The sequence below is a fragment of the Musca domestica genome, unplaced genomic scaffold (genome assembly GCF_030504385.1).
Source record: "Musca domestica strain aabys unplaced genomic scaffold, Musca_domestica.polishedcontigs.V.1.1 32, whole genome shotgun sequence".
NCBI lineage: Eukaryota > Metazoa > Arthropoda > Insecta > Diptera > Muscidae > Musca > Musca domestica.
The window spans coordinates 8,644,819-8,656,267 of record NW_026712311.1 but is presented as its reverse complement, the minus strand read 5'-3'; the positions used below and the strand labels follow the sequence as shown (position 1 = coordinate 8,656,267).

The window sequence follows — 11,449 nt, the reverse complement described above, 5'->3', positions numbered from 1 at the left end:
CAGGAATTTCCACAAACGCTGTTTTATTTTATATGTCACATTAAAAGTAACCTACATGCAAAATTTTCTACAAAAAAAAAATAGACTTTTCGTCTTAAAACCCTTTTTAGTACCTGTTCGTACGAATTTCTAAAATTTTCTTATTTAATTTAAAATTATAGCCCAATACAAAAGTGAGACTTAAAAGAATACCAGATTCGCAATCGAAATGTAGCCCAAAAACACAATTTTAGTACTTAGTGCGGATTTCCAAAATTCCGCCTTAAAACCTTCGTAGCCCTAGGCATTTTTCTGGTGCTGATGAGGACATTAGATACTTATCGTTTATTATTATTTTTGGCAGATAGGACTTCTATATATTGAAATTCCTTAATATAATATATTGAGGCTAAGGTAGCCCATTTTTAACACCAATAATCCTAGTCGTACTACAAACTCTTTTCTTAAATTTTGAAGATTTTGATTAAATTGAATTAAACTTACCATTCATCCTTTTATCTGTAAGATCTGGAAAAATTCGAACAAATTTGACTCACGCTTTACCCCACCAAGTTTCCCCTAACCCCCAATAAATACAAAATTCTTTAACATTTGGTTATTTTTTATTTCATATTTTTTCTTTGTTATTTCATATTTAATTATTATTTAATTGTAATTATTTTTATTTTCATATTTTTAGACAAAATTAGAAAAATTATTTTCTAAATGAAATTTGTTGTTTTTTGTTTTTGTTTTGTTTTGGAAAACTTGTTCATTATCTTAGAATTAATGCATATGTACCATGTTTCATTGTTATGTTTTAGCAATTATGTAGTTAGGCAACAAATTATACAAAAAAATTATGTAATTTAATTAATTAATTATACTAAATTTATGTTTTCATAATAATAATAGTAATAATACTTTGTCATATTACATTATTATTTCCATATCCTAAGCTGATTCTGCTTCGTCGGCTTCTCTTTTCTATGTCTTCCTCCTCCTCCTCGTCGTCGTCATCGTCGTTTTCATCTTCTACATCTGTTTCATTTAGTGTTTTTTTTACATTGATTTTAGAGGTCAACAATATTTATTTCATTTAAAGGCACTTTGGGATCAATACAAATCTAGTCTTATTTTGGAATTAGAAAACCGAAAAATATCGAATGCTGTTCAAAAATACAAAAGAAATTTTATTTTTTTTATTTTTTCGGCACTCGCTGCGGCGAGAATTGTGGCAAACCAATGGTGTGGATTTTTTATTTAACTTGTTTTTGTTGTTGTTTTAATGACATACCAAACCATACTCTACAGGACACGATGCTCAAATCCCCAGGGTGATAACAAAGAACATTATTGGGGGCTAAAGGGGGGGAATGAAAATAATGGCATTTTTGTGTATCCGCAACAAGTTGACTCCACTCACCTCTGTTCAGGACTTTACACTCGGTGTAACCATCCCAACAGCTTACAGCTGTGGCACCATTTACGGTTTTGATGGTCATCTTGTATTGATTTTGTTCAGAACCAATCCAAGATACAATTATCGTTTTGTTTGTTAATTGTCATTCCATTTGCAGCTTCTTCTTTAGATTGTTTTTGTTTGGCAAATACATTCGTTAAAAAGGAGCATTAGCTGAAAAGTGGATTTGTTTAAAGGTAAAACTAAATGAAAATTAAGCAATGTATTTAAGTTTTCCACTACTTACTCTAAAGCCTGAACCAGCGGCTAGACATTTCTGCGAACCCTGCTGCTACCCTCGTTACCGCAGCAATTTGAACGTCTCTTATTTGGGCTGTTAATGTCAGCTACAAATTTCTGAGTAAATGTTTCATTGTGTGAGACAATGTTGGAAAAATTGATGAATATGTCCTGGGGAATGACATTGGAAATGTCATCAAATTTGAAAAATACTGAAAACAAAATTCATAAAAAATGTTTGTATATTAGAAACTTTATGTAAGTACTTAATACTTAAAATTAATTTAGTACACGTATTACATATAAAATAAATAAATAAATATAGAATTAATGTTCAGTAAGAAAATTAAGAGAAATACACTTCTACTACAATAAAATTGCCTCAAAAATTAAAATTCTCTCCAATTATTTTTTCTTTCAGTTTTTTCTTTGTTTTAAATAAGATGTCTAAAATAAATGAACACATCACCAAAATAACCAACGATCCAATGGACTCGCTATTTTTATACCATCCATCATATATAGTATGAAGGGTATATTAAGATCGTTATTCCATTCTTAACTCGTCGATGTAATAATTTTAGACCTAACAAAGTATATAGTATTGATCAGCGTAAACTTCTAAAAGACGATTTATTCCGTCCGTTGTAATCGCGCTAGAGTCAAAACAAATTAATATAAGAAGCAAACATTTTCCACAGATCAGTCTTTTGTGTGCAGGCAGTTCAAGTTCGAAAATGGGCTATACCGGTCCAGGATTTCGTATAGCTCCCACATATGAGGTACCCCCCGATATTCGGTATTTTTATGATTTTAGGAACATTTTTTAAAGGAATTGTCTAAGAATTCACACCAGGGCTTGCTTCTGAGTACTTCACCCCTGGAAGAGAGTTGTCTTTATTGCTCCACGATATCGTATATCACCCATATAACGGTACCTCACAATAATCGGCATTTTCATGATTTTAACCACATTTTTCAATAAAATTGTCTGAAAAAACACACAAGGAGTTCCTTCTGAGTTCTTTACCACCTGAAAGAGAATTATCAATATAGGTTTACGATATCGTATATCTCCCATATAATGGTACCCCCGATATTCGGTATTTCGGCCTGGCTGGAAAATGTTCAATTTACACAATTGGTGTCAAAATGGGTTTTGGCTTTAAAAAAGTATTTGCCTGAAACAAGTAATGAGCTTTTCCTTATCAAGATCTTGCAAAGGCGGTAATTAAAAAACTGAGAACTACTAGTTGGGACCATTGCCCATTTTCTTCGGTAACTCTAAGTTTTGACCAAGAACATACACAGAAATGGAGTCAGCAGTTACGCTTCCTCTGCAGGTTATATCAACAGTTTCCGTAGATATCTTTGTCATTTTTGGCGATTTGGAATACATGAGTTCCTATAAGTTATTTATTTTTTCAATTTGACAGATATATTCCATTTTCATATAATATTAAGTACTTTTTGTATGTGGGAATGCCCGAGAATTACTTCTGTTTCAAAAATTACAGTGGGAGTCGAAATGCTCGAAATAGAGAAAAAGTTGACTCTAAGTGTGAAAAAATCTGAAATTGTTTGCTTATTTGTGTGCGTTTAAAAGTAAGGTGGTTTTAATGTTGTGTACAAATACCAAGAAGAGAAAAACAATAGGGAGGATGGTGTCGGAAATTTTTTTTTCTAGAATTATCGGCAATGCTCTTCAACAGGTTCGATTTTAATCTGTTTTTACATGAACTCAAAAAAAAAAACACTTTTTGCGATTTTGGAAAACAGATACACATGAATGAATTCAAGCATGGGGATGGCCATTAAATGACTTGGAAGTATCGCATCTAGTGGTTGAACATTTTCTTCTACTTTAATTTTTGGATGCTGAACATCGTGAACTGGCCTATTGTCGTTATCGAGTTGGATGCAATTCAACAATACATTGATTTCCCTGGAGTTAAATGTATGAGACTCTAACACAAACGAAGTTCAAGTTTTAAGAGGGAGAGACAAAATTGCATTGCAAAAACTAAAAGAATTCTCGGAAAGAGTAAATTTTGCCAAGAGAGCAAAGAGCAAAATGACATCCAAAAATATGATATTCTTTCAGGAGTCCTCCCTCTCGAATTCGACCGTTTTCATTCTCTACAGAAACGTGAGCGATCATTTCGTTTTTTTTTTTGCGAGGCAGTGGTCCAATATTTTCGATTTATGCTACCAAATGGGATGCGTCTTTTAATTTCTTTGAGATATTTGCCAATTTGAGCCTTTTGTGCAAGAGGTACCAGAAGGTATAGACAGTTGTATCTCATCTTCGCTATAGATTCGGTAGTAATATAAAAATCTGCAAACTTTAACGAAAGTTGAGGAATCACTTCGAGCTAAGATAATTTAAAATTTTTACTTTTTGGAGAATTAGCAGTGGAATTGAGCCGATATTATCGATTTTCGCATTAAATCTAAATTTTATACAACTATTAAGATATGTGAAGTTTCAATCAAATCTCATATCCCCTTTTTGTTTATATGAGATATATGATTATTGACCAATGTTGTTGGAACGAACCGATAAATTCTGTTTTCGTTTTTTATTATTTGCTAAGTTTAAGAAAATCGAAAAATAATTTTACCTTTTATAAAAGTTAAAATTATTCGAAATTTGAACGGGACATCACATTCAAATTTTTATTTTATTTTTATTTATTGAATATAAGTTTTTACTCTTTGCGGGTTTAGGGCACCAGAAAATTTGATATATGTGGGATTTTATTTTTTATTTAAAAAATTTGTACTTTCTATGTGAAGGAACCAAAAGGAGTGGACCGATATGACCATCCTTGAACTCGCTCTAAGCTTGACAAAAATATAACGATGTACAAAGCTTGGACCAAGCCTGATATTTACTTTGAGTCAACCAGACAGACAGTCAAAGGGACCGTCATTACTAAATCGATCCAAATTATCTTGAAACGGATGTTGTCTAACGAGACATAACATTTACCCCTTTCTTAGATGAGGCACAATTAGGAAAAAAGTTAAATTCCGAAACGAACTTTTTATGCCTGTTACCATAGGACAGCCTTAATATAGTTAAGTGACTGCAAAATGTAAAAAATATAGATTAAAATATCAAAATCTGTAAAAATAGAATCTGTTTATAACCCCAAAAAAAGGAATTTTAGCCCTTTTTTTTCAAAAAAGTAAAACGGTAGATAAGTTGGGGCGGGCCGAACTTTTAATACCATCCACAATTTTGAAGAAACTTCAACATTTTCAAAAAAAATCCGTTTAAAATTAGACCCCTTATATGGGGAAATACGAAGACGAGTTCCATCATAAGTAATTTTTCGTCATAGGCTGTAGTACCCATTACGGATTTTAAATACTAGATTTGAAACAATTCTGGTAAATAATGTCGCTAGAATCATAAAAATACTGAGTATGGGGAGGTACAGTTATCTGGGGCCTATACGAACACGTGAATCTGCATAGACAATTTTTTGTCATACATTGTAGAACCCATTTCGAACTTCATCTACGAAATTTTAAACAATTCCGGCTAATAATGTCGTTAAAATCATCAAAATACCGATTATGGGGAAGTATTATTCGATCTGTACACGGTTTTTGTTATATGCTGTAATACCTATTACGAACTTTAAAGTAAAAGTTAATATATGGCGGAGGGTATAAATTATAACTAGGACCTTCAAAAATCTATAGTTAAAGTCTGGTGTAAGAAGGAGCTAGTCCAAAACCAGGGTCAACGTTGTGTTTTTAAGCGAGAACGAAAAAAAAAACTCTTAAAATTTAATCGATATAGATGGCTTGGATCACACCGATAATTTAATGCCAACGATGGCCTAACTTATTCATTGTAGAAATTAATATCAAATGGGAAGCTCTAGTGGGAAAAATACATGATATATACTTTTTGTGAAGAGGGATCCAAAATGTCGATTAACTTCATATTCGTTTAATTAGTGGGGTCACCAACGAATATGTATGTCACAACCACTTAAAACTTCTTTTTTTAGAACAAACTTGTATCCCTAGCCTCTTCCCTCAACTATTTTCATTCTATGAAATCTTTTTTGCTATTTTAGTTATTTTATTTCCTGTGGCCATCCAACCCATTCATAATGCAAAACATAGTTCATACATAAGCCCACAAATAAAGTCATAATTTCATTTTCATTCCCAAACTAACCTATATATTTTTCCCTCCTCAAAAGATAAATTCAAAATTAGATTATAATTCCGAAAATTGTATTCATATGACTTAATTGAATTAATTTAATCATATTTTAGTTGAATTTGAAAATATTCTCCAACTTGGAGTCACACAATGCAAATGAAGTGCCAACAATCTCTATATTGTCACACATTTTGCATTAGGACAAATTGAATATGCAAATGTAACATTTCGAAATCCATTTTTCGAAACTGGGCATGTGGTCGGTCATATTGTGAACACATTTGTGTCATATGCCTAAAAGCCACAATACAAATACATGCATGGAATCCCACACACCCACGCACACATACATGCTTTAATGTATAGGAATTTGTAGTTTTTTGTTTTGGCATAAATGCAAAATATCCATGAATGTGAAAAACAGATAGGACAACAGATCTCTTTCACACTCGCACTCTCCCTCTCGCTCTCAAGCTCTATGTCTCTCCTCTTAAGTACAGTTTTGATAGAGGTTTTGCCGTTGTGGTTTTCCTGAAATTTGCAATAGAACAAAATATGACCACATCCAGCAGCAGCAGTAGTAGTTGTAGTACAAATGACATGAACTCAAAAATTTCAAAAAAAAAAAAAAACATTTTTTGCGACTTTGGAAAACAGATACACATGAATGAATGCATGCATGGGGATGGCCATTTAATGACTTGGAAGTATTGCATCTAGTGGTTGAACATTTTCTTCTACTTTAATTTTTGGATGCTGAACATCGTGAACTGGCCTATTGTCGTTATCGAGTTGGATGCAATTTGGAGCAACAACAATACATTGATTTCCCTGGAGTTAAATGTATGAGACTCTAACACAAATGAAGTTCATGCTTTAGGAGAGAGAGAGAAAGAGGAGAGAGAGAAAATTGCATAGTAGTATAAGTTAGAGATAAAGGGGAGCCATTAGAATAGTTTTTTATGCTGTTAATGTTTAAGGCGAAGGACATGTTTGGATATTTGAAATGTCTGTGTTCTTTTACACTGGTTTAAGTGGGGTTCCAGATACCTCGGAAGACTCAAACTACCTATATTTTATGCAATATAGGCAACTTGTGTCTTGTGAGATATCTGGAACCACAGTTAAACCTGTGTAAAAATCAAACTCATTTTCAAAATCTAGAGGAGATCCTGCAAAAATAGCTAATTGCCTCTGCGAATTTTTCAATATCACTCACCTGCCTTTATCAGAAGGATCTTCCAATAAATACCATATCTAACATCCCATATGACCTAAGGTATGAATAATTTTAAATAAAAGCTAACTGTGCGTTACATGTTTCCCTTTACCCCTTCCTCCCTAAAAATATATGCAACCTTATGCCAAAAGGTCAATGACTCCAAATTATTTACCAAATTCAAGTGCTCACACTAGACAACATCAATCGATAAAATTGTCCAATATTTTAGTGTGGTTTCAACATCAAATAATCCATTTGCTATTGTGATGACACAATGGTTGACCAAGAGCTGATTTTCCGTCCCGTCCGAAAAAAAGGCTAGAGGGGTTACGACAGATGGTTGATGCTGACATGGACAATGTTTAACACATCATGTTGCAATTAGCTGTCGTCTGTCAGCCTGCCTAAATTCCAGCAACAACATCAACAACAATAATATGGGGAACGTGTTTTAAGAAAACCACAGCAGACTATGTATAAAATTTGTCGAGGCTATTATGTCGTTGTGTTTGTGTATGTGTTTGGATTATTTATTTTTGTGGAGCTTCAAAATGTGTGAAATAAAATGTGTGACAAGTGGGAGAGTAATGACTTTAAAATAGTTATGTGGAAAATTTGGAAATTGTCAAATTTTGAATAATGGAAATTTGGAAATGACATGAATTTAGAAACAAGTTAGGAAGTTTTAGATATACACCATCAGCATTTGACCCCTTGTTTATATACCCTCCACCATTCTATGGATGTTATATTGACTTTGTCATTCCGATAGTAACTCCTCGAAATACTCATGATAGACTCCACAAAGTATATTTCCTTTGTATACAATTTTATACAATTTGTATACAATTTTAAGTCTTTTTCAATCACGCTACCCTTCGAACGAATTTACTACAGACTTTGACAAAAAAATTCGCATACAGGTCCACGTCTTCGTATAGGCCCATATAACGGTACATTTCGATATTCGGTATTTTTATGATTTTAGCGACATTATTTAGCGGAATTGTTCAAATTTCGTATTTAAAGGTCTTAACGGGTACTACAGCGTATTGACAAAAAATTTTGTATACAGGTCCACGTCTTCGTATAGACCCATATAACGGCTCCTTTCGATATTCGGTTATTTGATTATTTTAGCGACACTATTCAGCGGAATTGTTTCTAATCTCACATTCAAAGTTTTTAATGGGTACTACAACCTGTGACAAAAGATTTCTTATGAAGTTCCAGGTCTTCAAATAGTCCCAATTTAACGGTACCTCCCCTTATCCGGTATTTTGATGATTTTAGCAACATTATTCATCGGAATTGTGACAAATTTCTTATTTGAAGATCTTATTGGGTACAAAAGCCTATGAGAAAAAATTAGTTATGCATTCCACGTATTCGTATAGCACCCAGATAACGGTTTTCATTTAAGCGAAATTTTTCGGATTTTTTTTTTAATTTTTCAGGTCCCTTCCAAATGATGGATGGGTATTTACAGTTTGGCCCAAACGAACTTAGCTTGTTAACTTGTTGAAGATTGGATCTAAAACCCTCTTTTCGAAATATTTATACTTTTCTGGAGAGATAACAGGAAGAATGGGCCTAAATATTCTAATTTTACACTGGCAGAAAAAAATTAAAAAGTGAAAAGTTCAGACATTGATTTCCCACTTTTAGCGATTTTAATTAATTCAAAATGTGTACCTTTTTTGGGAAGGTATAGGATTACCAAGTTCGAATTATATAGGGTGCTGTCTTCGCTCAATTTGACATTTTGATATGGTTTTATGGGAAAATGTGAACCAATATATTCCAAGTTTAAACTTTTTCCAAAATAGGCAAAACTATTAGAATTTGGACTAATTTTAGGATAGTTATAATTGTTTTAACCAGAAGCAATAGTTGACTTCGAAATCGACGGTACTCATCCCCAATGAGAAAAACAAATTGTGCGACAATAGCAGCGTAACTGTTTTGCAGCTTCCTTTCTTACACTGTACCAGAGGTAGGCAAAGTTCAAATCCTTTCCAGGCAAAAATGAAGCCTCGTATCTATCGAGTCATTGATTGATCTAGAACCCACTTAACGCCAGTTGTACGTCTGGAGTTTGAGGTTCTTTCAATCCAGTATTTTTAGAATATGAACCGGATACACCGAATATTTGATCAGAACCTGCCTACATGGAATCTCAATATCTCAGTTCCTTCCCGTTGGCCTTGAATGAATGACATTCACTTTCCTGACTAGAGAGGTCTGGTTCTTTTCATTTTAATAACTGATATCTTTGATACCTTTGAAAAGGTGAGAAGACAATGACTGATCTCTCACTCTAGGTAATTTTTGTCAATGAAAGTCATTTGAAGTTGGTGTGTGTACAAAGCCTAGAAGTACATCCTTGCCTTGAGCTGAAACCTGATATAAACGCAGTGGTGCAACTCAGGCATAGAAAAGGTCCATTGAGATAAAATTCGTATTTGTTTAGCGAAGACACGAACCTGACACAAAGTGATTAAAAGAGCGTTAACAATTTTCGGGAAATCATTGTAAGAATCGTTGTAAGATTTAGAAGATTTTCCAAAAAAAAAAAAATAGTTTTTCTTTGGTTCCTCTTCTATTGAGCTTACGATCTCGTCACTTGGGTAAAAAAGTTTTTGTCATAGGAGTTATTTTAAAATAACTTCTGGGGAGAATATCCCAGGCAAAAAACAAAGGAACTGATGAGGATTGGTGGCTCTTTCCGAAACCTAGGTATTCCCTGCCTTACCCCTTTGGTAAACATTACCATCGTTCTCCACTAATAAACAAATGTTGTTTTATAAAAACAACAATAATGGGATTAAGCCTGACAATTTTTGCAACAACAAAATACTACGATATCCCAAACAAACATGCCAACACTGTTCTATTTATCAAAATTCTTAAAAGAATACAGTTTTTTATTTATAAAAAGTTAAGGGCGATTGGGAAGAATGCGAGGTATCCGAGATGAAGAATGTGGCTTGGAAGCTTTATACAGGTTTCTTGACCTTGGCTTGTCGTTGCTCCGTTGATCAATATATCCTCCCAGTAGTGCGAGGTGAAGGGTGTGTCTTGGTAGCCTGGTACAGTGAAGGTTTCCTGACCTTGGTGTGTCTTTTTTCAGTTGACCGATCTACCCTCCTAGTAGTACGTGGCATCCATACCGACTCTGAGCTGTGCCAAACTTCATGTTTTCTTCATTCCTTTCTTATGAGATGGCTATATTGTGTTCCTGTTCTTCTATGAGAAACCACCGACTGCAGAAGACAGTGCGTACTCAGTCAATAACTGCCATCTGATCTTCCAACTCAGGCTCCAAAGTCGTAAGGTCATTGGTTTCCTACCTGGTCCCAGTCTTTTTGGTGTTAGTAGATGAAGTGTAATGCATAGATTATGTCCTAGAAATCTGTTTTTGGGAGGATATCTTGCCCAAATAGGTGCGTTTTCTTGGCTCACCGTTCTCCTCTCACGACAGAGTGTTGTGAACAATGTTCAGATTCTTCGGTTCAACGAATTTAGAATTCGAATATCAAATGTTCGGCAATACCTTCATCCGAGAAGACAATGTGCCGTAGCTGGTTTTCAAATAGAAGTGATCAACTATCGGTAATAGGGTCTGAACTGTCTATAATAACATCCAAACTTGTATGGGCACAAAATCCAGAAGAATTTACGGTTTGTACTGCTCAGGCTAGAAAGGGTCTTAGTGCTCCACCATTTCGCAATATTCAAGATGATAGCATAAAAAGTGAAATGCTCAGGTAGTGGAAACCTGGCACAGTGAGGTCTTATTGACTCCACAAGGATTTCCTTGTCCAAACCTTTTACAAGCTACTAGTTGAACCCGTTATTTTTGTACTGATTTCCGTTACACATTCTAAATCTGGAGACTATATCTATAACCGATCAATAGATATGTGTATTCAAAAACTAAATCTTCTGGGGGTAACTCCGATTCGGATGCTATATCTCCAGTTCCAATTGGAATTTTAAAACTTTCTATGGCCTATGTTACTTTCAGGCGGTGCTGTAGTGTGTATGGAAATTTTCAGGAAAATCTGTTTCCCAGTTTTTGAGTCTATAAATTACAAACATACAAACATTTTCCTCTTTTATAGATATAGATTTTTCTTCTCCATGAAGTTCGTGTTTTGGCAGAAGTCATGACCTCCTCGATAGAGTCAGAGTGAGCGCTCCATAGAAAGAATTGACTGAAGGAATTGGCATTTAACCAAAGCGTACGAGTTTGCCGATCAATAGTCGGATTCCGTCCATGGGTGAATTAACAAAAAATTGGTGCCGGTGATTCTATTCTAATCAGAGATTCCTTCCAGTTTGCAATCCT

The 11,449-nt window shown here is 34.1% G+C and overlaps 1 protein-coding gene across 2 annotated transcripts in view; it reads right to left on the bottom strand.

Annotated features, from left to right (window-relative positions):
• Nucleotides 1-634: 634 nt before the first annotated feature.
• The window catches only part of LOC101889341 (ADAMTS-like protein 1), an 82,577-nt gene continuing 71,762 nt past the window's right edge, over nucleotides 635-11,449 (bottom strand). Inside the window, exons 16-18 of one of the 2 annotated variants that reach the window (XM_059125211.1) lie at nucleotides 1,689-1,893; nucleotides 1,406-1,615; nucleotides 635-1,342 (exon numbers count right to left, since the gene is read on the bottom strand). In XM_059125211.1, the coding sequence (XP_058981194.1) occupies nucleotides 1,789-1,893 (105 nt within the window). In that variant the 3' untranslated portion in view covers nucleotides 635-1,342; nucleotides 1,406-1,615; nucleotides 1,689-1,788. The remainder of the gene's footprint in view (nucleotides 1,343-1,405; nucleotides 1,616-1,688; nucleotides 1,894-11,449) is intronic. The other variant, XM_011298195.3, reaches the window with a different exon arrangement.